This window comes from Macaca nemestrina, chromosome 11 (assembly GCF_043159975.1).
Source record: "Macaca nemestrina isolate mMacNem1 chromosome 11, mMacNem.hap1, whole genome shotgun sequence".
Lineage (NCBI taxonomy): Eukaryota > Metazoa > Chordata > Mammalia > Primates > Cercopithecidae > Macaca > Macaca nemestrina.
This window is the reverse complement of record NC_092135.1, coordinates 55,593,571-55,620,238: the sequence shown is the minus strand read 5'-3', so window position 1 is coordinate 55,620,238 and position 26,668 is coordinate 55,593,571. Positions and strand designations below refer to the sequence as shown.

The window sequence follows — 26,668 nt, the reverse complement described above, 5'->3', positions numbered from 1 at the left end:
TGTTCTTTCATTTGTTAGTCACTTGAACACAGGCTGAGTTTTTTGGCTTCTAAATAGAAGGTGTGGCTGCTGCAATAGGCTTAATTTACAGGGATTATTTCAGAGACAAGGAGTCAGCCCAGACACAAAATAAACAGATGGCACTTTTTTTTTTTTTTCTCCTCAGCTTCAGCAGTTCAAATGCAGGATGACTTAGGAATCCTTATCACCTTCAGCAGAGCAAGAAGGGGAAAATGATGTAATTCACTCTTCCCCACTCCCTACTGAAGGTGCCATTATGTCACTGATAGGGAAAAAATATGGCAGCGAAGACCAGGGAAAAATGACAGCAAGGAGCAGGGGCAGCTTTTTCTATACTAGGCAGCCAAGTCCTGCACTGACCCCTCCAAGCTGACGAGTTGCAGGCATGTGTTGTGTTTTGATGATTCTAATCACCGTAGCCCAGAGTCCTCAAATCAACCATCCAGAGAAGGACCACCCACAGAGCCCAGCTGTTCTATTAATGTATTAAATAGTTCCTCAATTATTTTTAGGAGCACTTGTATTTTACCTGTTTCTTTTAACTGACAAGCAAACAAAAAACCTACCACACCACAAAAAGTACTAATTTTCTATATTCGTGAGCCCAAGTAGGTGAACAGATGTGATGGTATGGCAAGCTCTTCTAGGAAGAAATGGTTTGCTCAGGCATGCCGGCTTGGTGACTAAGCCTTGCGTTAAGATCTGTGCTGACATTTAAAGACTTTATGGGCTCAGCCTGCTCTGAAAACCAGCATCAGGTCTGTCCCCACCTCTAAATCCTTTCTGTGAAGGGAAAATTCATTCTGAAGCAAATACTCATCAGGCCTGCACTTCTGCCAGCCACTGAGGCTGTTGTGGGGTATGTAATGAACGGTGAGCAAAGTATTAATAGATGCAGCTCACCCTCATGGTGCTTACAATCTATAGGAAAGATGACATGTGAACAAAGGCTTCTCTGAGAAAGTAACATGTAAGGTGAAATCTGCACAGTAGATAGGCACTAACTGGGTGGAGAGGTGTTGGCTGGAGGGAGATAAGCATTCAACATAGACGGAATTCCATGCTTAAAAGGACCTGAGATCCCTAAGGCCTTTTAAGAACATTCAGTAACTGAAGAGGAGGCTGAAGAGCATGCAGGGATCAGGTCAGCCAGCACTTGTAGGCCAGGTTAATGACTGGTCTCCACTTTTGAGCAGGCCAGGTTAATGACTGGTCTCCACTTTGAGTGTGATGGAAGCCGAGAGAGTCAGCCTTATGTACCTGAATGAATGGGAATGCCATTTCCTGAGGCAGGGAACACTGGAGGAAGAATACATCTGGAGTTCAAAATCATGGAAGTTTTTGTTATTGATATTCAATTTATATGCAATCTTATTTGAATGCCTCTATTTGCCTTCATAACTGCCGAAATACATTTTCTTCTTGACTTTACAACTTAACTAAGTGTCAGTCTCTCGGATAAGGGGAGAAAAATGATTTGAGTTCCCTAAAGGAGTGTTTTATAATGAGAGATTATTTAGGCACTGGGTGTATTTTATCCCTGAGAGTATAGCCTGTCCTCTTGTCAGAGGATCAAATGCCCTTCACTAGGCATTCCAGACAGACCTCTGTGTTTCTGTCTTAGGAGCAGGCTTGCTGGCAATGATACCTAGCATTGCAAAATCCTTCTTAAAGCCTTTGTTTAATGCCAGAGATCGCAAATGCTTTCAGATTCTGGAGAGGTGCCAAACTGTGCTCCCGGATTAGGAGACGATGGAAGGACTCCTATAATCTATAAACCTCATATAAGCTTGCCATTTCAAATGAATGAATTGTTTAGAGTGTTGGAAGGAGTCCAGGGATGCTTGAGTTCCTTTTTTAGCTATACAAATTCTAAGCTATTGGACTTTTATAATTACAGTCTAATTTCTGCATTATGATTTGTGCTACTTTGAGGTGAACTTGTAAAAAATTCAGCCTGTTCCTTTTGCTGCCCTCTAGGACAGATCATGGCCATGGGCCAGTTTACTTGTAGCATTTTCTTATTTGTCTTTTATGTCAAAGACATTTGTGGGAAATGTTGGTTTTTGTGCACCATTTAGAGTGATACTCAGTTTCAATGCCTTAAAGCATTGCAGAGTGCGTGACTGGGCAGGTGTGAATAGGTAAGTCCACAGTGTTGTGATTGCTAAAGTCCCAGTTAAACATAAATGTGAATACTTTTATCATGAAATACAAGATTATACCAGACTGTGACAGTTTTTAAAAGTCCACGATGCTCTTTGGTCTGCCTCTTTCTCTGCCAGTCCAGCATTAGACTCGGAGGAGATATGCCCAGATGGTGAACTGAGTATCATCCAGAGCAGGACAAATCTTTTTAAAGAGCTGGCCATGGTGAACTCCTGGGATTCCCAGCCTGCACCGCTGGTTTGTGGAGCCAGCCCCGCATTCTCCCTGGTGGCACCGAGGCAGTCTCTGTTTGTGGTCAGAACTCCCTGCTGTTCCCAGCCAGCCCAGGCTGCGAGTGTTTTCACACGGCTCTGGCTCTGGTGATACAAAGGGCACGCAGTGCCAGCCATAACACTGAGTAATGCCGGGAGGTGCCTTCTAGAACAAACAATGTGGGTGAGCTCTGCAGAGAGGGAATACCTCTGGCTTGACATTTAAATTACTGAATTATTCAAATGAATGTCAATTAGGTGGAGTAGACTTTCTGCCTTCTGCCAGGGCACTTCCTGGATATTCGCACAGGCGAGTGTAAAATACTTTACATCACATACGGTGCTTCCTGTCAGTACTGTTGAAAATCAGTCACAGAATGTGATTATCTGTTCCTTGGTGTTCCTTGATGTGTGCTGTATTTATATCACAGTCTGAAAGATTAGGAGTCTACACACCCATACCTGTGGCTCTGAAAGGGGTTTTGTGATCATTCTCGAACCCCACCCCCACTCCCACACCAAATAAAATATCACAGGCCCACACATGTTATGCTTATTCCTAAATTTGACAAGACTGAAAAAGTGAGTCATGGGCATTTTGAGTCCTGCTGTCTTCCTTAGAATTGTGGATATCAAGATCCGAGAATGCTATTACTACCTTGCTTTTAACCTTCTTTGTTGACTTAGTAATTCTAATTCAGAAAATACTTCCATCTGCTCAACTCTGTCAGATGAAATTGCCAAAGTGACATGTAGCGAATGTGAACGTGTGCCTGCATGTGTGTTCACCTGTGTGGTCATTTTGTCATTCTTACGAATTTAGGGTCTTCATTTATATTTGGATATATATAAAAAATAAATACACGATGAAGGACTTTGCTAATTAGTTATGTGGGAATACACAAAGTAAGAAGATTGAATGGTGGATAAGGAACAAAATAGGAAAGAGAAGTTAGGGAAGGTTTTGTACTTCCCCGTTAGCTAACTGTTGGACTCAGCTCAGGGTTCTTTCATATCAGAGATTGAGTTAATTATTACATATCATTAACAGTTGTCTTTCCTTGCCTTTTTCCCCCAATTGTGGAGGGTAGGTTATAAAAACCCTGGTATTTGACATCTTACTGAAAAGAATCACCAACTTACAGGTAGTTAATCCCTGGTTGTCTACATGCAACTACAGGAAGTACATAAAGAATTTAAGGAGAGTGCTTAATAAACAGATGAATCCCTTTGACTTAGTTTGTGACCCTGCAGGATTAAAGCCTAGGTATACCACGGAGTTAGGTATAGTGAGTGAATTTTACTGAAGGTGATATTCACTTGAGGCTGTCACGTCTGGCAAAACTCTTTAGGTTATAGTACAAACGACTGTCAGGCTCCCTGCACAGCCTATCAAAAACTAGAGACCCTGGAAAAGCAGTGCCCCTTCTGCATCTGTGTACTTAGAATTTAGTTTGGGATGGAACTTTAAAAACAGTTTGTTTTGAGAGCACATTAGAGAAATGATTGTTGTTGTTACTTTATTTTTTAAAAATTTGGCATTTTTAAATTACAAGCACTGGTGTCCTTAATCCTTTGGTTCCCTGAACTGTCCATTTCCTCAGGACCAGTGATGAGCAGGCTCTCTCTAGTCTAGCGTTGCTGGTTTATTGTTATTCTTAGCAGCCTATACGTGCAGCGAGCTGAGTAAATCATACTCATCAATTCATTATCAGTCCATGAACAGCTCTCTCCTACTTTATTTTTATTTTGCTCCTTCATCCCAGCGCTAACCCCTTATCCCCAAACCAGTGTCAACAGGCACATACTCTTCAGTGGGTTAGGTATATATCCTGGGGTATCTATGATCTTCTAAAAATACTCAGGATTTTAAAATATATGTTTGCGTTTCAAATGTACATAAATTGCATTATTTCAGTTTTTAGCATAGTCTTTTCAATTGCCTGCCATAGATCACAAGCAAATTAGTCTGACACTATGACCTCTCCCCCTCACCCCACCCATCCACTTCCCTCCAAAGAATCATCACCTGTTGGGCAGCATAGTTGGCAGCCCTCAGCCTGCTTTGTGCCATTCAAGAGTGGCAAGCATGTCTAGACTCCCTGGAAATATTATCTTTCAGCTCTCTTTTGGCAAGTGTAAACTTTTTGCTGGATTATGTCAACAGATATACATGTTTCTCATCCCCATAGAAATAGATTGGTGCTGGTATTTCCTTCGGATTTCTCCAGGCAAGGAACATAAAGACTATCTCTTTGCTCATTAAAACTTTTGCTCATTAAAAATGTTTGACGGCTCTTGATTCTCAGGGGTGAGACTGGTGACATACATAGACTGTCAGCGGCTATTTTGGATTTTGTGCTTTCAGGCATGTCTTTGCTCTTGGATGAGCCCCTTGTGGTTTTCAAAGGAACTAGCAAGTCAATTATAAATAGAAGGCTGTGTCTGTGTGTCTGCATGCACTTACTCTGTGGGACGAGGCACCCACATTACAGTGGGCAGTGAACTATTTTTCCACTTCTTTGAAGAGGGAAGAAGAAAGATTAAGAATGCTTTTCTCTTTTTGAGATAACCCACATCTCTACACACACCCACACAAATCTGTGTAAATGAACTTGACATTTTCAAAGACCTTACCTTAAGGTCTCCTCTGGAAAGCACAGCCACCCGACCTGTTATTTTAAGAAAGAAGCATTTATCTCACAGACCCACTACTGAGAGTTCAGGGATTAGAAGGCAGCCTCTATGTGCCATAGACCTTTGGAGGGAGCTCTGAAAACGGAATTTCCTTATATGAGCAGTGCTTTGGCAAAAGAGGTCTCAGCTAACTAATCAGTGGCCTCTAGGACTTGGCTGTTTACATTTTATCCTCTCTTTCCTTCCCCACTAGTAGAAACTGTGGGACCAGCAAGTCTAAACTAATCATACTGACAAGGGAAGAGAAAAGAGTAGTGTGAAAATGAAACTGCAAATAAGTATTCTCAGAAAGAGACAGTTAAGTGGAGTGATTAGGTGTGCTTCCCTGATCATCCGTTTCTGCCTCTTTCCATTGCACCTTGAACTTCCCACATGTGTGTTCTTCAGTGGTCCCACCTGTCACCTTACTGTTCAAACATTATTTGGTTCTCTTTGTCTCCTTGTGTCCTTACTCTTCATATTTGGCACCATTTTTTTTTTCTGCCAGCCAAAAATTCTTAAGCAGCTATTAATTCCCACTATAATCTATGTAAACTTTAGTGTAACCACTATTGAAAAAGTTAGTCTAGGTATCTAGCTGGAAATATTGGTACCATGGATTGTAATTATAGATTGTGCAGCCTTGCAAACTCTTATTATATTACAGGTTGAACATCCCGAATCTCAAAACCTGACATTTGAACTGCTCCAGAATCCAGACCTTTTTGAGCATTGACCCAATGCTCAATAGAATGCTCATTGAAGCATTTTGAATTTTGGATTTTTGGATTTGAGATGCTCAGCCGGGATAGATGCAACTATTCCCCAATCCAGAACATTTTTAAATTTGAAACGTTTCTGGTCCCAAACATTTTGAGTAAGGGATACTCAGTTTGTGGTATATTTCTGCATGTAGCTGCAAGAATGTCAGCATTCCTTGTTTTACTAGTTGATGGGGATTTGTACAGAGCTAGCAAGAATTGGTATTAATAGCTGCCATGTATTTAGGAGCGGTTTTTTTTTTTGAATAGAATAGAAGTGATAAACATTATGTTCCAGTAAAACATTTTATTTTGATGCAATAACTGGGATCTGAGAGCCAATCGAGATGAAGGTTATATGAACACCACAGGGGAGAGGCTCATTTTCAGAAGTCTGTGGACAGATGATAGCCGGTCTTTGCCCTAATATGATCTAAGAGGGTGCACAGCTTATATAAATGAATCGCTATGTTGAGAGGCAATTATTATTTGTTGGTTGGTTAGGTGACAAGATCACAGAATGTGGACCTCATGGTTGATGGTGATGCTTAACTTGACTTTCTGTTCAATAGAAGTGTTTGGAATGGTCATTCCCTCAATGAAGGCGAAACTCATACAGTAATTCTTTTTTTTTTTCCCCTTCCTTTCTCTCCCTTGCAGATGAGAAGCCCAAGGTCAACCCCAAACTCTACATGTGTGTGTGTGAAGGTCTCTCCTGCGGTAATGAGGACCACTGTGAAGGCCAGCAGTGCTTTTCCTCACTGAGCATCAACGATGGCTTCCACGTCTACCAGAAAGGCTGCTTCCAGGTTTATGAGCAGGGAAAGATGACCTGTAAGACCCCGCCATCCCCTGGCCAAGCTGTGGAGTGCTGCCAAGGGGACTGGTGTAACAGGAACATCACGGCCCAGCTGCCCACTAAAGGTTCCCATAGACTTTTCTATTTCTAGATCAAGGGGTTTTGTTAGTGTTGTCCTGAGTCTGTGTGGGTTAAAGATCTAAGTAGCTATGATGCATTCCACCTACATTTTGAATCAGAGGCAAAGAGCTAAAAGGAAGGTAGCCCTGGGTAAAGAAGAGAAAGGACCAGCCTTTTGGCATCTAAAAGAAGGATGGGCCTTTTGGGGGAATGTAAGCAAGATGATGTCCATCTTGGGGACAGCTTGGCTGACCAGTTAGCTCTCTCTTGGTTGCTGTGACTCAGGTGAACAGCTCCCAGTACCTTTTTAGGTTACTGACCTCTGATGTCATTCATAATTTCTGAAACAATTCTGTTAGTAAATACTCATCTCTATGTCAAGTGTGTAGGGAGGAAAACGGAACGGACTGATGACTGAGTGGAATGCCTTTACTGTTTTATCAGGAAGGAGACAAAAGAAGGCTCACTGATCTGTTCTCCCATATCTGATGCCCAGTGACCCTATCACTGAAACTTGAAGCAGGATGAGATTTCACACAAACCCTGTAGTTTATGTGGAATCTTCTCTCTACCACCAGTACAGATTGCATATGCTAAGAAAACCAGTCCACCTCTGAAACTGTTTCCCTATTAAATGAGCCCTAAATTGCAATCTTAAAGTCTCTGCAAACATTAATGTAGACTCATTCTAAGCCATATTTATTCTCTTACCATATAGTACATTTTTAATAGGTTTAGTTATTTAATTTTGTACTCAGAAAAAAGAAAGAAACCAAAAAGTGGAGGAGAGGTAACAAGGAGCATCCAAAACTAGAAATGTCAGCCAGCAAGGAAGGAGGCAGAAGAACAAAAAAGCTGATGCAAGATCATGTTCTAGTAATTTTGAAGTTATGGTGATGACTTGAAGGCATATGGAAAAGGTTAAATTCTGACAAGCAAATAGGACTGAATAATCAAAGAGGGTTTTAAAAGAGATCAGGTATTTACATGGTTAAAACTAAAAGGTTCTTGATGGAATAAAATTTACTGTTACATTTTGTGAGTTAAATTTTTATTAATTGGGTGAATAGACATGAACAAATGTCTGAATTCATACAAAAATTATACCAACAGTGTGAAGTTTCTCATCTGCAGATTACTCTGCTAGACCTTGAGTTTTAATAGAAGATTTTTTTTTTTTTTTTTTAGTTTAAGGACATTCTAATCTGATTAGGGTGGCCACAGTATTTATAGTTCCATGTTGCATTTTGTTAGTTTTACACTTTCTCATATGAATGACATATGCCATGGAGTATGATATATGTCAAGCTGTTGATTAGTTGGTCTTGGAAAGTTAAATAAATATGTAAGGGAAGTTAGGCTTGTGATTGGATGGCTGAAGAGACCAGTAATATGGAAATGGGTAAGGCCTGTGTAGGGAAGAACAGGACCTGATGACATAATGTAATGAAGAGGTCTGAACCAAGGGAGTGAATCAGTGATGAATGTCTGAATAAGTGAGTAAACAATGAGAGGAATGAGTGGGTTCCTAGGCAGAAATTGTGATGTGAAAAAATGAATGAGAAATCAGTAGTAGACACCCAGGATATGTGAAAGACAGAGACCACAGATGGGTAATTTGGTTTTAGCTCAGGTAGCCCTTTCTCTTAAGGGTAGTACAGTATCTGTAAGGGCTTGATGGTGAAACATACCGAATCCAAGTTAATAAGAGTAATGTCAAAGATTTGTACAGTACTTTATATTTTAAAAGCACTCTCACATTCATGCATTAATACAATTGATTCTCAGTGGAATTTTTTTCAAGTTCTAGTTGTGTCTAATTGAATGATGGTTAAAATGTCTGGGCCATTGGCCAGGTATTAGGAAGTGTTTTAGTTTTAATACTTCGTGAGTTGTGAGACTGTGTGGTCAGAATCAGGAGCCACTTGTTAGGATATCGGTTATGTTAATAATAAGTAAGCAGTGATCCTTACAACCAATTCCCCTTTTCCCCCACAACTCCAGGAAAATCCTTCCCTGGAACACAGAATTTCCACTTGGAGGTCGGCCTCATTATTCTCTCTGTAGTGTTCGCAGTATGTCTTTTAGCCTGCCTGCTGGGAGTTGCTCTCCGAAAATTTAAAAGGCGCAACCAAGAACGCCTCAATCCCCGAGATGTGGAGTATGGTACCATTGAAGGGCTCATCACCACCAATGTTGGAGACAGCACTTTAGCAGTAAGTCATGACCCCACAGGGAATCCCAAGCATAAGGAAGATGTCTGGAGACATGTTCTTATTTCGAGCATGAAACACTAACCAGTAATGAGTGACTGAACAGTGTACACACATGCTGTTGGTTACTTATGTCCTAAACAAGCACATGCTGGCACCTGTGTAGTCTTCCCGTATCATAACAGCCATTTTAGACAGACATTTAAATAAGGGATGGGATTTATTTTAGTAGTGTTGGTAGTTAGTTACTTTTCTCTGAGGAGTAAAGCAAAAAAGAATGGTTGCCTACAATTTTGGAGGGTTGGAATTTGTGGTCTTCAGGTACTCTATTTTTAGCCATAAAAGTGCTCTTTGAAAAAGGCACCTTTTGCTTAATATTAAAAATTAATTTCCTTTCTAGATTATTTCAACACCCTGTAATTTAAGGCTTAAAAACTTGACATCCAAAAAAAGCAGCTTTTAAATTTTGTATGCTCCTGTGGTGCCCCCTTGTGGAGTGCAGTCATTTGGTTAAACTGGTGTTGTCCAATAGAAGCATGTGCATCACCTATGTAATTTAAAATTTTCAAATAGCCACCTTAAAAACAAATGAAAAAACCCAAAAAGTTTCTTAAAAGTAGAATTAATTTTAACAGATATTCAACCAAATATATACCATTTTTGTCATTTCAATGTGTAATTAAAAATTATTAATGTAAATTTTACATTCTTTCTGCTTTTGAAGTAAGTTTTCAAAATCTTGTGTGTATTTTACACCTATAGCATATATAAATTCACACCAACCACAGTTTCCTTGCTCATGGCAATGTGTGGCTAGTGACTTACTCATTGGACTGCACAGTGTTAGAAACCATTGTATTTATACATTAAAAAATTATTCTTTTGCATATTTTTAAATGATAAAATCACATTAAAAAGTGACTGTTTCCTTTTATTTACCTTTTAAAATTGCTTACCAAGTGTTCATTTTAAAGACGCTTTGAACTTTAAGTGGGGAAAGGGTATCACTTGCTCTAAACAGAAGGTTATCATAAAGTGCAAAAGAAAAAATAATAGCATTCTATATGGATATTATGCTGAGTCTGATGCGTACTTTGAAAAAATTTGAGATTTGTGGGTGTTAAGAGAGTGCAAGAGACATGCCAATACCAATTCGAGACTCTCTCCTTGTCACAATCTGATGAATTGAAAGGCAATCAAAGTAATAACTTTCTAATGTGATTCAGTGTTACTTAATGCCATTGCCCATGCGTATTTAAAATCATTTTGCAATAAGTCTTGTTCTGCTAGACAACAAGCTTCAAAGTGTCTGACAGTTCGGCAGTTATACTTGCCCTGCAGCTCCCCTTATACTGGAGAAGACTTCCCCTCACCATTGGCCATCTGGGTAGCACAGATGCTACACCTGGACAATTGCAGGACCCACCTTTGGCAGGTTGTCACAAACATTTGGTAGTGCCTGATATGGGCTGGGAAACATCCCATTCTACCACCTGCCCCATCACTGGGCCACTTTTTGGTATGTAAAAGGGGGAAGTAACCTTCTGTAGCTTCCATTTACCTACTGTTTAAACTGTGGCACAGTGGAACTGGGGAAAGAGAATGCAGTATAAGGACATTTCATTTCAAAAAGTAGAGAAATACAATTTTTTTTGTTAGCTATATACTTAGAAGTCTATTTCAAGCTTTAAGGGAAATTAAATGAGTTTATTGAGTTAGTAGCAAGAAGATGTGAGGATGAATCCTGACAAAGCTTTAGCAAAGCAAGATTCTAAAATAGGTTAGTTAGAACTTCATTCCTCAGAGCTGCTAACATAACTAATTACCAAGGGCAATAATAGGAATATCTGGTATAAATAACTGTTTAAATAGCTTTTAGAATTTTGAGAGAGGAATGGAGCATATGCCAAAATAGTCCTTTAAACTCAACCATGTCATGTGACAGTGTATCACGATATCATAACACAGTAAAGAACACTATTGCAAACAAGTTGTGATTATTGGTCTACATACTTGCTTATTTAAGCAATATGCTCATTTGCATGTTTCAACAAAGCATACCTTTACTAAGCTGCACATCTACATTGAAAAACGAGCCTTGGCCATGCATGGTGACTCACGCCTGTAGTTCCAGCACTTTGGGAGGCCAAGGGGGAAGATCCCTTGAGACCAGGGGTTCGAGACCAGCCTGGGCAATATAGTGAGACTCTGTCTTGAATTAAAGAAAAGAACAAAAAGAAGGCTTGGCATCTGAGAGTTGAGATATATGTTTGTTAGTCTTGGGTTGATTATTTATTTTTCCTTCCTTAGGTCTATGAACAGGGTTTAGAAGCAGGATCATACATTATGAAAAAAATAACACATTAGTTTAATTTTCAGAATTATTCTTCTCAAAAAAGAATGAATGAATAAGGAGAAAAAAGAACCGCAAGAGAGAAAATGGTTAGGGAGATATGAAACTCTGCTTCATCTACACTCATTTTCTTGTTGATTATCCCTTTTGTGGTTTTTAAGGGTTCTAAATTTCTTCCGTTGGATGTTCAGCTTTTGGTAATTTTGCCGATCAACAGTACTTCACAGTGGTGCTCAGAGGAAGTGAAAGAAGATGAAATTCATACAAATCAATGTATTGCTTTAGTAGGCCAGCCAAAATGTTTGGGAAAGGATGAGCTTTGGGAAATATTAACTCAATATTACTGCAACCCTACCTTTATCACCCATCGGCACAATATTGTTTATTACAAATAACCTGTGCCTGATACCTGCTTCTTGGCTTATGTTGAGAGTAAGAAGGAAAACTTTATCAATGAACTAACTGGGAATCTTTTTGCCAACACCTTCATTTGTAGACATTAACTTGGGGCACTGGTTTTATGTTCTCAATGAAAGCTTTATTTGTTTTCTTCTCTGATTTGTGAGTGATTCACATTAAGAAATGACAAGTAAGTGTTAATATAGTTTTGCTCCTCACCTACCTAAAAGGAAACCTCCAACCAGGCAGCCCATTGCTGCCTGAGCTTACCAATTTAATGATCCACATGGTCATTGGAGTCTTTTCGTTACAAATCACATTAGAGTTGTTTGTTCCTTATTCCTAGTTTGTTTGTTCCTAATTAGAGTTCCTTAGTTGGTATGGCAACTAAAGTGAATCATCTGACAGATACTTAGTGAGAATAGCAGAATATGGTAAATTATACCCAGTTCTTGAAGTCGAAGGGATGTCCCCCCCTCTTTCTCTTCCACCTGCTATTCTCTCTACTGCTTCTCTTGTGCTCATCTCTGCTTCTTGGGCTTTCTGATTTACACCTTCAACTTTGTCTGCTCAGCTTCTTTCATTATATATTTTATTTGGAAACTCTGCATATAAGAAAGGACTACTTATCCTTTGGGAAAACCTATCATATATTAGGTGAAGTGCTAGCTTCTAGTATTCCGAAGAAATAAAACCAGTCCTGGCCAGGTGCGGTGGCTCATGCCTTTAATCCCAGCACTTTGGGAGGCCAAGGCAGGCAGATCACCTGAGGTCAGGAGTTCAAGACCAGCCTGACCAACATGGAGTAATGCCGTCTCTACTAAAAATACAAAATTAGCCGGGCGTTGTGGCACATGCCTGTAATCCCAGCTACTCGGGAGGCTGAGGCAGGAGAATAACTTGAACCTGGGAGGCGGAGATTGCAGTGAGCTGAGATCGTACCTTTGCACTCTAGCCTGGGCAACAAGAGTGAAACTCCGTCTCAGAAAAAAAAAAAAAAGAAATAAAACCAGTCCTTCTTCCTTCTTCCAGAGGAGCTTTACATGCACGCTAACAGGCCATGTGTCCTGGATTGCTGCCCTTCATGTGAGTTACAATGTCATGCATGCTAATGTTCCAAAGTGGGAGCTATATTGGTCAATTGTTTCTTTTCCCCCTTGTCTTAAACCACAGGATTTATTGGATCATTCGTGTACATCAGGAAGTGGCTCTGGTCTTCCTTTTCTGGTACAAAGAACAGTGGCTCGCCAGATTACGCTGTTGGAGTGTGTCGGTAATTCTTTTTTTTCCTTTCTTTGTGGGTAATATGCAGTGTGAGTTGTGTTTTTGAAGTAAAAGATGGAACTTGGAAAATCTGCTTTTTGTTACCAGTTGTTTCCTTATTAAACTTATGAGATGTGGTCTCTATTCTGTATGACTCATGTTGGAGCACCTGAACTTGTTTAAGCTCTTATCAAAGGAGTCCATCACTAATGAGTACACAGAACACCTCGTCAAAAGCTTTCAATTGTAAGTGGACCCTTTGGGATGGTGAGAGAATGCCTAAGAAATGAATTGATATGGTTGCTCCTTACCATAGGTATTGGATAATCTGAAGTAAGTAGGCTTTTGGACAATAAACTTGTTTATTGAAATTCTTTAATTCCTCTCATTCTTTTCTTCTTTTTGATGGGAATAATTAATGAAAATAATTAATGAAACCAATTCTAGCAAAGGGATCTTTATAACTCCTTTATTTAAATATGAGCTATATACATTTCTCCATGACCTCTCACATTTTCCCCATACATGAACATATTTGTATGTGGACATAATCATGTTGTACATATAATTTATGTCCCTTTTTTCAGTTTTAAGCTCATGAACATTTCATGTGTTTGTACACATCACAAATACTTTTGAAGATTATGTAGCAGTCCATGAAATGACAGTGTCACTATAACTATACTGCTTGAAAAAGATTTTGCACACATTACTTCTTTCTTTTGAGTTCTCAGAAAAAAATTCCCAGGAATTGGGGGTTCCTGGGTCAAAATTTGTAAATTTTTTTAATAGCTTGTTTTATATGCTGCTGATTGGCTCTCTAGGAAGATGGTACAAAGTACCAGTTTCCTGATTTTTGTTAGCTTTGCTTTTATGTGGCAGGTATTTGCAAGTTCCATAATCATTTCCCTAACTTTCTCTTTTAGACAGCTTGCAGGGATGGCTGCCGTAGCAATCATGGGTTGGCAACGTCTCCACACCCTCTTCCTAGTGCTCATGGTTTCCGAGGGCTGGATTTGGCAGTTCCTGCCATTGCATCTTTTGCTTTTGGGAGGTGACCTCTAAGCTGCCCCCATCACTTGGCTGCTGTTCTCCAGATTTTCTTCTTGTTTTCTTGGAAAGAGGGACACCCCCAATCTGAGTAGTAGAAAGGGAGAAAGGCAGAGGTAGGAAGAGCAGTGGCTACCACCCTAAGGCACAGGAGTAACCAGAGGAGCTTATTCGTCCTTTCTCTAGGTCTATAGCTATTGTCACTGTTTCCCACTTCTTGCTTCTCCTCCATGGCAGATTGTGAGCAGAGAAAATAAAGATGGAAAAGCCCCAAATGAGCTCATTAATTTCAACCAGAGTTGTCCTCTTGTACAACTAGTATCTTACTTGATTATGAACAAAATTATCTGGATAGTGGTGGGAAGACATTGAGGGGGTACATTTCCCTGCCTCATCTCCCCTGTCTACTATTCCATGCAAGCTATCGCAAGATTAGTCTTCAGAGATTGGCTCCAGAGTCCAAATGGCAAAAGAGTAATGCACCTTTAAAATATGTAGTTTCTGGTTCTATAGATACTCCTCAGCATTTTTTTTTAAACAGTATAAATATCATTGTTGCGTTCTCTTGGGTTAGGACTAAAGACTTTAATAAAAGCAGTGCCTTCATTAGCTTGTAGTTAGTGTGTTCATGCGGTACAGCTTTTAGTAAAAATATACGTGATGAACTGCATGGATGGTGTATTATTTTTGGTTCAAAAACATGGGAAGTTGGGGTAGGGGAGTCATTTCTGGATGATGATCAGTGAAACTACAACTTTCAGGTGCCTTAAGGGAGCCTTTTTGTGGGGCTCCATGGCCAGGGTTTTGGGGCAGCTCTGCTTTTGTTTTAGGGGCTTCTGCATAATGATGAGTTTGCAAAAAGCATTTAACAACTTAAAAGCATTTGAAAACCATTGAAAAATATTTCTGTTTTAATTTACCTACCTCGACATTCATCTCCTGTTTTCTTGAAAACATCAACCAAAAAAAGGATGTGAGGTAATTTTATGTCCACAATTCCCTGGGATATTTTGCTGTCATCCCTAATGTCAGAATGAGGACAAAGGGAAAATAAGGATACAAAATAGAACCAAAGACAGGAAAAGGTTAGCATATCATTTTCTGGCAGCCAGTATTGGTAGTATCTTAGCACTAGCCCTCATCTTGAGCTGTAAATGCTGGGCAAATTGCTATGACTTTATTAAAAGGAATCCTGTACTAAATTATATTTGTGTGACCCAACAGTGTTCCACAGTGAGCACTTGTTAGCCACATTCAACATCCTTTTGGGTTAGTTGTTGGTATTTAATAGGGACATTATTTTCTTGTCAGGTAATCTAGATTTAGTGGTTGTGATTATGATTCAGGTGTGTCTCCTGGACAGACCTGCTTCTCTCTCCATGTTTGGGTTTTCAGTGGCTTAGTGTTCTGGCAAATAACTGTATTCCTGTATATGCAGGTGGTGCTGCAGCTGCTTATTAGAAGCTGTGTGATTCCAGCAGCCACTTGCCTGGGTAGAAAGCCCCACTGCCCTCCAAGTTATATCTCTTGCCTTGTTATCTAGGCTGATTATACCCCTTGTTGATCCTCATAGTCTTGTGGTAATTACCTCCTCCTCCAACCTCCCTGATCACCCCTACCTATAATTAAAGAGAAGAATGGAAGAGGGAGCATGTAGCTGACAAGCTGACAAGTGTGTTGCTGCTGCAAGAGGGGGCTGTGCACCAAACAGATTAGATCATAAGTAGAGTTGCCACGTTTTCCAAAATGTATTCTCCAAGTAGCCTTTTCAGTGTAGCCCATTTGTAGCATCACAGGAGCTGTCTGACAAACAAATACCCATGACCAGTATCAGAAGAAGTCAGAACTGTTCTGGGATTATGTATTTAAGACTTTGCAAATCCTCTTTTTTGAAATACATCTTCCGCCAAGAAATCTTTATGGATGGCAGTGGCTGCTTGTCGATCTCCTACACAGCATTGTGTTTTGGTTTGTTTTTGTTTTTTAATCCTTTGAACACACATTTTAAACTTAATTGTTCTCCTTTGTGGAAAAAATGCATATCTAAATTCACCAATTTGGACAGTGCCTATGTTGATCCTGTGTGAAGGGAAGGAACCAAGGAAGGAATTCAGTTTACTGATGTGTACTTTTTTGGCTTTCAGAACACAATTGAAATTTAATAGTCTGTACCATTTCATAAGTTTTACTTTCAAGTGTTTTAAAAGTCATATGCATTTTATACCTTTCAACAGAGGAGTTTAAATGTAAACTGAGTAATTAGCAGCTAATTATACAATGCAGATACAGAAGGCAGTTTGTTATCACAATATGGTAGATGAGAGGGGCAGCTTCCACCTTATTTTTGTATGTCTTTATAGGCCAAAAAAAAAAAAAAAAAAACTAAAAAGTAAAGGTTGTGATATTTATATTCCCAAGCTGAGTTTCTCCAGTAAGCAATGGGAGGGATTAAGAGTTGCAGGCACTAAATTAATTGGCTTATTCTTAATGATGGGCTGGCCACCTCCAAAATGCCTACTGTTCTGTGTCACCTATGTTTTGTTTTCCATAGGGAAAGGCAGGTATGGTGAGGTGTGGAGGGGCAGCTGGCAAGGGGAGAATGTTGCCGTGAAGATATTCTCCTCCCGAGATGAGAAGTCATGGTTCAGGGAAACGGAATTGTACAACACTGTGATGCTGAGGCATGAAAATATCTTAGGTAAGTACAAGGATAACCCCCTCGTTAATTGTATCTAGGGAGAAATAATTGTCCGCCTTTGCTCTCTCCGTTTTGGTGAATGTGAATTTGAGAGTGTCTCCTAAAAAGCAATATAGGGATCCTTAGCATTTATATGCTATTTAATTTTCTCAAACACCAATTTCTTATTTAAATCTGCAAATAAGTTTAAGACTCTCTGGATGATGAAAAGGAAATCCACTAGTGCTAATTCTTATTCCTACATCTGCAGATTGTTATTTAAATAACAAAAATTTGCCCCATATTGTTCACTTCAAGGCTCATTGGTTGTTCTACTTACCCCACCCTTTTTGAATATTTATTACTTGAATCAAACTAAGAAAGATCTTTGGACTATTTCCTAGAGATTCACAGCTCCCAGGGATATCGTAATTAAATGCACATTCCCTCAAACTAGGCATCATTTTTAAAACCCAGATTTGCAGAGGGATTCAGGATACATTTTAATTTAGAAACTAAAGCTTAGCAACATTTGTGAAATATGTAAAGTGCCCGTTGAAATACTGCTATGGCAGTATAAAGGGTGAGCACACTCCTTAGGCCCATTGACTTCTATATTTTTGAAAAGTTTCTCCAAATGTGTTTATACTGATACATGTATGGTGAATGCTGCCTGGAGTGCTTCTTCAATAGTGGATATAAAGTTTATATAGAATTTAACTCTGTATAGAATAGTGTTGGCCACCTTATGGCTATTGGATTAGGTCTGGCTCATAGGAAGGCCATTGCCAAAATTTATTTCTATTTTAGCACTGCCAATTTAGTATTTAAATGAGTCAAGTTGTCTGCAAATAATGATTTGACAGTTGTCCAAAGCTTCAAAGCTTTGCTTCCGTGGTGTGGTGGTGATGTTCCATCTCAAAATTGTTTCAGTTTCTGTAGTTGATTTCTCACTTTTGCTTACCCATCGGGTCCTAGTCATCACTTAATCCTCCTCACCTCAGCTGTCAGCTTTCCCTTTCCAATTCATCTCTCCACTTGGAGTTGTCATCCATTGGGGAGCAGAGATAATTCTGTTCAGTGTCTTTGGTGGTTCCCACATTTCCTGCAACACTTGTGACTGGTATTCAAGACTCCCTGGTTTGGGGCTCCAAGGAATCACTTAACCATCCTTTACAAGTATACCCCATTCTGTTACTACGAATACTGACCATTCTTTGAGCTCGCCGCAAACATTTAGGTCTCATTGTCCTTCCTCAGGTCGCTCTTGATCACTCACTATCCCTTTCACATCCTCCAACCATTCCTTCCTCCGTCAAAACCTCTTGGCCCCCTTTAGTTTTGCCCTGTGGAATTAATTGTGCTTTTCTGCATTCCCTCACTTTGTACCTCTGTTCTAACTCTTACCACACACTGCCTTGTGTTGCCGTTAAATGTCTGTGTAACAAGAATAGCAACAGTCGTGACAACAAACATGTAATGGATCATTACTACGCGGTAACCACGGGTGCATTATGTGCATTTTGTTATGAATCTTCACCATGACCATAAGAGAATAGATACTCTCATTTTCCCAGTTTTAAATGTTGAGGTAACCAGTATATAGAGAGAGGTGAAATAGTAGAGGTGGGAATTACACCAGGCAGCCTAACTCTTAACCACAGTTTTGTACTCAAAACACAAACATTCCATAAAAGTAATCTAGACTCATGAAGCAAACGAAGTTATATAATTCACGCTTAAGAGATAAACAGTTAAAAAAAAAACCTGATTATTTAAAAGTATTTTTTTCCTGATGGTCTAGAGCATAATTAATGGGACAGATAAAATTCTTCCCTAAGACCTAAGGGGCTTACTGAAGGTGAGATAATACAGATGTATTTGTTTATTATTTATTTATTTAATCAGAAGCTCCTTTTTCTTGGGGGAGGAAATCAGTAGAGGCTACACAGATATATAACAGTAATTTAATTTCTTTTGAGTGGTGCTGTTAGAGTTGGGGGTATTTTTTAAGAAAATCATTAAAGATTAGTATTATTTGGTTCATAAACTGTTAAAGCAGAAACATTTTCTTTATTAAGAATAACTAATGTCCAAGAACACATTTTGATGCATATTTTGGCCAGCTAAGGGCTCCAAGAGAAGCAGCTTCAAGGGGAAAAAGCAGATTGGGGAGTAGGCAAGGAGTGGGAGACTCAGGGCTGGCCATGGGAATAGGCTTAGAGGAAGAGAGAGAAAGAAGTAGAGGGTGAAGGTGCTAAAATATTATTCAGTTTGCTTTGCATATGTCCCTCAGGCGAAAATGTGAAATTATTTTTTCTCTGAGTAGAAATCATTTGTTTGGGGACAGTATGGCGTAGTCAGTAAGAGTCTGGGTTCTAGAATCAGACCTATAGGAATCTAATATCAATGATGTGATCTACTTACTTCGTGTGGTTTTTGGAGGATTGCATATAAAATTCCAGGCACATAGTACTCAATAATTATTAACTGCTTCTGTTGTGGTTGCTGATGATGAAGATGATGATGATCAAATAGGGGACCTTTCTTGGCTCACAGAACCTTCCTATACAAGGTATCAGGACAGCTAGCACCAAATTCAGAGTTGATAGCAACTTAAATAGCTATGTGATCCTTGGCATCTCCCAGCAGCAACTTTATTATCTGTAAAATGAGCATAATGATGTCTTTCTTACCAGCTTGTTGAGAAAAATCTCATGAGAAAATATATGTGAAAGTGACATAAATTTTATATAAAGTACTATGCAAGTATAAAGCATTTTAATGTATTTTCTCTTACATTTTCATAAGTCATTTAATTCTTCCTCAAGCCATATCCGTCTTAAAATTTTTTTTTTCTCACTTCTTTTTAAGTCCCAAACTTCACTGTCTACCAGCGTGGTTCATATATGTGAGAATAATCCTAGAAAGGCACCTCTGTAGCAGAAAAGGCAAGCACACGTCACAATTTATTTCATAAGTTAGAAAGTGCCCCTAACTTCCAGACAGTCTTCTGCATGCTCAAAAGTTCCCTCTAGATGTCTAGAAAAATCTTGTCTGGGCTGATAGCGATGGCTCACGCCTGTAATCCCAGCACTTTGAGAGGCCAAGGCAGGTGGATCACCTGAAGGTCAAGAGTTTGAGACCAGCCTGGCCAAAATGGGGAAACCTCATCTCTACTTAAAATATAAAAAATTAGCCAGGTGTGGTGGCGGGCCTCTGTAATCCCAGCTACTCAGAAGGCTGAGGCAGGAGGATCGCTTGAACCCAGGAGGTGGAGGTTGCAGTGAGCCAAGATCACGCCATTGCACTCCAGCCTGGGCAACAAGAGTGAAACTTCGTCTCAAAAGAAAAAGAAAAATCTCCTCCAACCTCTTCATCCACATTTGTCAGTCTCTCACTTTACTTCAAGACCAGTTGAGTTGCTACTTCCTAATGGAAGCCTATTGTAACATCTAGTCTGAATTACTATAATTTCCTGCTCTGGGCTCACGTTGCCTTTTGAAGATATATATTAGAGTACTTTTCACATTTTATTGTAATGTTTTCGTTTTTACACCTGTCTTCGGCCAACAAACACTATCATCTTGGTTTTTCTGTGTGTGACTGACAGAGAGCATCATAAATGCTCATTATATTTGGTTGGTTTCCTTTTTTATTTTGTGAATCAGTCAATCGTTTAATGTAAACTCACCCCCTTTATTTTACATCTGAGCAGACATAGTCTAGGGAGCCTAATTGAGTTGCCCAGTATTACACAAGTAAATCACAGGCAGAGTCAGGACTAGAATACCGTACTCAGGTTTTAGGTTTGGTGTTCTTTTAGGATGGTTGATGAATGGCCTGTTCCTAAAATATCAACATGCTGAAGGGCTTGGCACTATGGGTGAGCACAAAGATATTATTGCTATCTGAATCTGAAGGAACGTAAAATACTCTTTAAAATATTGCTTATAATGAAATGAATATGAAATTTTCCTATTAGCAGTGCCCTTTTAAGGAATAAATGCTATTATTTTTCTCTGTTGATGCTTCTGTAAACCCCCTCTTAGGGCAATTGGTCAGTTTAATTACTTTTTGTTACAGATGACATTTACTGTGTAGGTTGCTGTTTCTAAATACTTAAAGTTATAATGTGGAATTCTCATGTGTATTAATTTTGTTCTTGGTCTCTTCAGGTTTCATTGCTTCAGATATGACATCAAGACACTCCAGTACCCAGCTGTGGTTAATTACACATTATCACGAAATGGGATCGTTGTACGACTATCTTCAGCTTACTACTCTGGATACAGTTAGCTGCCTTCGAATAGTGCTGTCCATAGCTAGTGGTCTTGCACATTTGCACATAGAGATATTTGGTACCCAAGGGAAACCAGCCATTGCCCATCGAGATTTAAAGAGCAAAAATATTCTGGTTAAGAAGAATGGACAGTGTTGCATAGCAGATTTGGGTAAATTTCTAAAAATATTTTTTTCATTACCAGTTTTACTTTTGTTTCCATGTTTAGCTGAGTTGCATCTCTCCCCCACAACATGTTATGCAAAATATCAAACATGCAGAAAAGTTGAACATTTACAATGAACACCTTTATACCCACCACATAGATTCTCACATTAACATTTTACTATCCTTAAGCATTATTACGTATTTATTAATCTATTCATCTCCCCATCCATCAGTCCAACTCAACCTTTGATAGAATTCAAAGTAAATTGCAGACAAAGGAATTCTTTCTTCTGATGATTTCAGTGTGTACACTAGTAGATCGTTGACAAGAATGCATTATTTGCTTTTTCTTTTTTCAGGTAAAATTTATATACTGTGAGATACACAAATTTTAAATACTGTCTGAGAGTTTTGACAAATGTTGTAAAACCCAAATCCCTGTTGAGATACAGAGTTTCCCATTACTCGTGACAGTTACCTCACTCTCATTTAGTCAGTCCCGGCCACACCCCACCTCAGAAGTAACCAGTACTTTTGAATTCTGATTTCACAAACCTTCACATAAAGTAGGTGCACAATAAATACTCTGTAGAATTAGTTTGTCTTAAAAGTGGTCTCTAAAATCATTCTGTAACCCAGGCAAAAGAATCAAGTTAAGAAATAGGAAAATAATCCCCAATGGATTCACTCTTTTCCCTGTTAGGATAGCTCATTCTTATGTTGTTAGAGTAGTACTCAATGTAGTTTTAATTGCGTTATAAATAAGAGTATTTTCATGTATAGTGGCATTTTATATAAAACCATGTTCTTCCTGGATTCCTGGAATATTGACTGAATAATTGTACTAATGAGAACTGAATTGTAATAACTATATTCAATTCAGTGAACTATTCAGGGCCCTTTACTTGATTAAACATGGTTTATATGATATTCATATTATTGCAATTATTGTTAGACTGATAAAGGTTTAGACAAAAATAGCTTTAATTATGTAAATAACAACGTTTATTTTTGTTTGTTTTTAAACATAAGGGATTTGACATGTTAGGAAAATTTACTTCCTTTGAATCCTTTTAAAGTCTTTGCTTTTACATTGAGAAATTACAATGTTTCCCAAGCAGGAGAAGAAAGATTTTAGGATAAGCATTGAAAGAGCATGGTCCTAAAGTTTTTTGCAGGCATTTTTAGTTGTGGTGTAGAGGACTTTTATGGCTTATTCCATGGCTCTTAGAGCCAGGGTGATTTGGGTTTAAATTCTGGCTTTCTTAATTACTAACCCTGTATATTTGTGCAAGTCTATTTATCTATTTACCTGGCCCGAGTACTGACACTGCTTTCACTCAGGGAGACAGGGACAGTGAGGGCGAAGGCGGGTGGGGTTGGGAGTTAGCCAAGAGGAACTCCAGGGTTTGACACTGTGCCCTGTACTTCACTTGAAAGGTTAGGAGTTCAAGATGAGCCTGGCGAACATAGTGAAACCCCGTCTCTACTAAAAATACAAAAAAAAGAAAAAAAAAGTAGTCGAGCGTGGTGGCGCGTGCCTGGAATCCCAGCTACTGGGGAGACTGAGGCAGGAGAATTACTTGAACCCAGGAGACAGAGGTTGCAGTGAGCTGAAGTCGTGCCATTGCACTCCAGCATGGGCGACAGAGCTAGACTACATCTAAAAAAAAAAAAAAAAGAAAAAAAAATGTGATTGTATATTACTCATATAACTAAAAAATAAGCTCACGTCACAGGACTCTGGTAAGGCCCAGAAATATTATAAATGTCTGGTAAATAATAAGGATTCAAGTCGGAGCTTCTGTTATAATCCAGTGGTCTGTGGAGGGTGGACAAATCGAGGTGGCTCTTGGTTTTGGTTTATGGGACTTGGTAGGGAAGGAGTTGAGGGGAACTTTGCAGTAAGTCCAGCTAATTAATTCTTCAACTACATTTCTTTTGGCTTGTCCTTCCAGTTAGATATATGGGTTTGTATACAAATCTGTTAAGGAGTTATTATTCAGGATATGGTAAACAATGCGGTATAGGAAACAACTTTTATAAGACCATGATTTGTATATAACTTTTCAGTGTATACCTAGCAATTAAGGATCGCATATTAGAAATAGTGTTCTATGATTAATCCTGCAAAAAAGTCAGTATTCTATTGATTAATTGGTTGAGAGAGGATCTTATTCTGTTGCCCAGGCTGATCATAGGTCACTGCAGCCTCGATCTACTGGGTTTAAGCGATCTTCCTGCCTCAGCATTCCAAAATAGCTGGGACTCCAGATGTGCACCACAACACCTCGCTAAGTACTTTTCGTTCTTAGTAGAAATGAGGTCTCACTATGTTGCTCGGGCTGATCTTGAACACCTAAGCTCAAGTGACAATCCCATCTTGGCCTCCCAAAATGTTGAGATTACAGATGTGAGCCACTGGGCCTCGCCTATTTTTCTAACTTTTTATTATTAAAAAATTCAAATGTTATAATGATCACTTAAATCCCAAACACCTAGATTCAAAAATTGTTAAAACTTTGCCATGTTTGCTTTATCAATCTGTGGCTGTGTGTATATTTTTGCCAGTCCATTTGAAAATAAAGTGTTACAGGCATCACAACACTTTACCCCTCAATACTTCAAAATCATCCCTATTTTTATGCTATCCCAGACTTGCAAAATACTTAAAAATGCATCTTCTTCATAATCAGTTTATCATATCTACAAATTATTGATAACTCTCTAGTATCATTTTATATTCATTTTCAGATATTTTCAGTTTTTTCAAAGAAGAACTCAGCCAAAGTTTACAAATTGCATCTGGTTGTTTTGTCATCTTTAGTGTAAAAATCACTTATTAGTAAGAAGAAATTACTTGTAAAATTTAGCAGCTTAAAACAACACAGATTTGTTATCTCACACAGTCCCTTCAGGGTCAGGAATCTTGGAATGACTTAGCAATGTGGTTCTGGCTCAGGGTCTTAGGGAGGTTGCAGTTATCTGAATGCTCAACCGGAGCTGGAGGTTCCAACTCCATGACGACACACTTACAGCCATGGTTGGCAGCAGGTCTCAGTTCCTTGCAGGGGGACCTTTCCACAGGGCTGCTTGAGTGTCTTCATAACATGGTGCATGGTAAGCTGAGAGGGACAAACAGGAAGCCTTTTATAATTTTATAATGTCTTTTATATTCTAATTGTGAAGATACGCACTGTCACTTCTGCCAGATTCTATTCAATAGTCCAACATACACTCAAAGAACGGGGAATTATGCCTCACCTGGAGATCCTAGCTGTGGTGGCTTTAAAATATGTCTACAAGGTCTTTGAAGCTTCTCCCATCTTCTGAATATCTCCATGTTCTATTTAACCTGCACCTTTTAAATATTCTGATATTTTGACTGTTTGGTTCTGGAAATGGTGGAGGGGCATACAGTAGTCCCCTCTTTTCCATGGGAAATACCTTCCAATACTCCCAGTGGATTCCTGAAACCCAGGATAGTACCAGATTCTATATATACTATGTTTTTTCCTGTTACATACCTACTATAGTTTAATTTATAAATTAGGTACAGTAAAAGATGAACAACAATAACATAATAAAATGGAACAATGATAGCAGTATGCCATAATAAAATTTATGTGAATATGGTCTCTCCCAACATCTTAATCGTACTGTACTCACCTATTTTTGGACTGTAGTTGACTGTGGGTAACTGAAGGATAAGGCGGGGACTATTGCATAGGATTTGGGAAATGTTCACAGTGTCCACAGAATCTTGGGGTTGATTATAAAAATAGGTGAAAGAGGAACACTGTCTATTTTAGTCTAATGCAATTGCCAGTGTCTTTGCTAATTATTAAGGATGAGATAAGGTGTGCTAGCTCCCTGATGTTATATGAAATTGTCATCCCGCACATTCAAAGCCGTGGAGTGGAAGGTGAAGCATTCTCTGTAGTCGGCTTGAGAGATCACCAAGGGATATTTGCATTGCAGTGGTTTACAGGGACTGCTTGCTCCAGTTTGGCACTTTTCATTACAACAAATGTTATAGGAATCATTTTCAGTCAGTCTGCGTATGCATCAATAACATAAAGTCATCCACAAATACAGCATGCATGTATCTGTCTCCCCACTGGCCAGTGAAGAAAGCCTGTCTCCCTAATTGACTGAGGAATTCTGGAATGAGTCATGGTTTAAGAAAGCATTTGAAAGCCATTTAACCTTTCATTTAACCAGAGTTGTGCTTTCAACTGAGGTCCAGTTAAATGCTGTCTGTTTCCATGATTCTAGAGAAAGGCTTGTGGGTTTGGTCAGCATTATTGCTCAGATAAGCAGCTCTTCCTTTAGGAATAAAGCAGTGCTTATAGCAATCTGCCCTTTATGTAGTAATAAATTACTTTAAATGCTTCATCTCACACTGTTGGAAATTTGTGTTTGGAGACTAGTAAGAGCAGTGGTGGAGCTTGAGAGCTTAATTTGCTTCTTGTTAAGCCACTTAGAGGCTCACATTTAACATGTGAACCTGTTTTCCTGTGGACTTCAAACACTGGCCACGTTGGTTTAGTGCATTGGTCTACCATTTACCCAAAACTGTGTCTCTTTGAGGTTCATATATTAACCTAATAGCCTCAGAATGTTTCTGACATTTAGTCCCTTTTCTACTCTCACCCCAGAAATAATCACAAAGGGCATTCTAGGGATTATTCTGAGTGTAATGCAACAGTGACCCTGAATCCACAAGAGGGCACTTTTGATTGGGTTTGGTTTAAAATCCTTCAGCAGCCCCTTATGAGAAAGGAAGTGGTTTGATTACATTGTTATCTTCTTCCTTTCAGGCCTGGCAGTCATGCATTCCCAGAGCACCAATCAGCTTGATGTGGGGAACAATCCCCGTGTGGGTACTAAGCGCTACATGGCCCCCGAAGTTCTAGATGAAACCATCCAGGTGGATTGTTTCGATTCTTACAAGAGGGTCGATATTTGGGCCTTTGGACTTGTTTTGTGGGAAGTAGCCAGGCGGATGGTGAGCAATGGTAGGTATCTAATCTAATATTGTCTTAATCCAAGCTCTCTTGATCCAGCTACCTTTAAAAGGACTGAAGGGACTATTGAAGTTCACATTGTTCTTTGAATCATACTTGTCAAGTTATAGGCATTCATATTTGATTTATGGCTGGTAGATGGAGTGTAATGACTTTTGTTTGAAATACACCACAGTAAGTGATGGTTGAAACCAGTATTTCTGGAGAGACCAGCCATTCCTTGGTTTTTCTTTGGATTTGTTTCATATTTCTTTTCTTTTAAATTTTAAAAATTGATACATAATACTTGCATTTATGGAGTACATGTGATATTTTGATAAATGTATGTAATACGTAGTGCTCAAATCAGGGGATTTAGGCTGTACATCACCCTGAACATTTATCTTTGTGTTGGGAACATTCAAATAGTCTCTTCTAGCTATTTTGAAATATATAG

General features: G+C 39.1%; 1 protein-coding gene across 7 annotated transcripts in view; it reads left to right on the top strand.

Annotated features, from left to right (window-relative positions):
* The window catches only part of LOC105493210 (activin A receptor type 1), a 141,732-nt gene that overhangs the window by 88,862 nt on the left and 26,202 nt on the right, over positions 1-26,668 (top strand). For all 7 annotated transcript variants that reach the window (XM_011760731.3, XM_011760733.3, XM_011760729.3 and 4 more), the window contains 6 exons: positions 6,539-6,802; positions 8,802-9,013; positions 12,936-13,035; positions 16,627-16,773; positions 20,931-21,206; positions 26,026-26,223. In XM_011760731.3, coding sequence (XP_011759033.1) covers positions 6,539-6,802; positions 8,802-9,013; positions 12,936-13,035; positions 16,627-16,773; positions 20,931-21,206; positions 26,026-26,223 — 1,197 coding nt within the window. The remainder of the gene's footprint in view (positions 1-6,538; positions 6,803-8,801; positions 9,014-12,935; positions 13,036-16,626; positions 16,774-20,930; positions 21,207-26,025; positions 26,224-26,668) is intronic.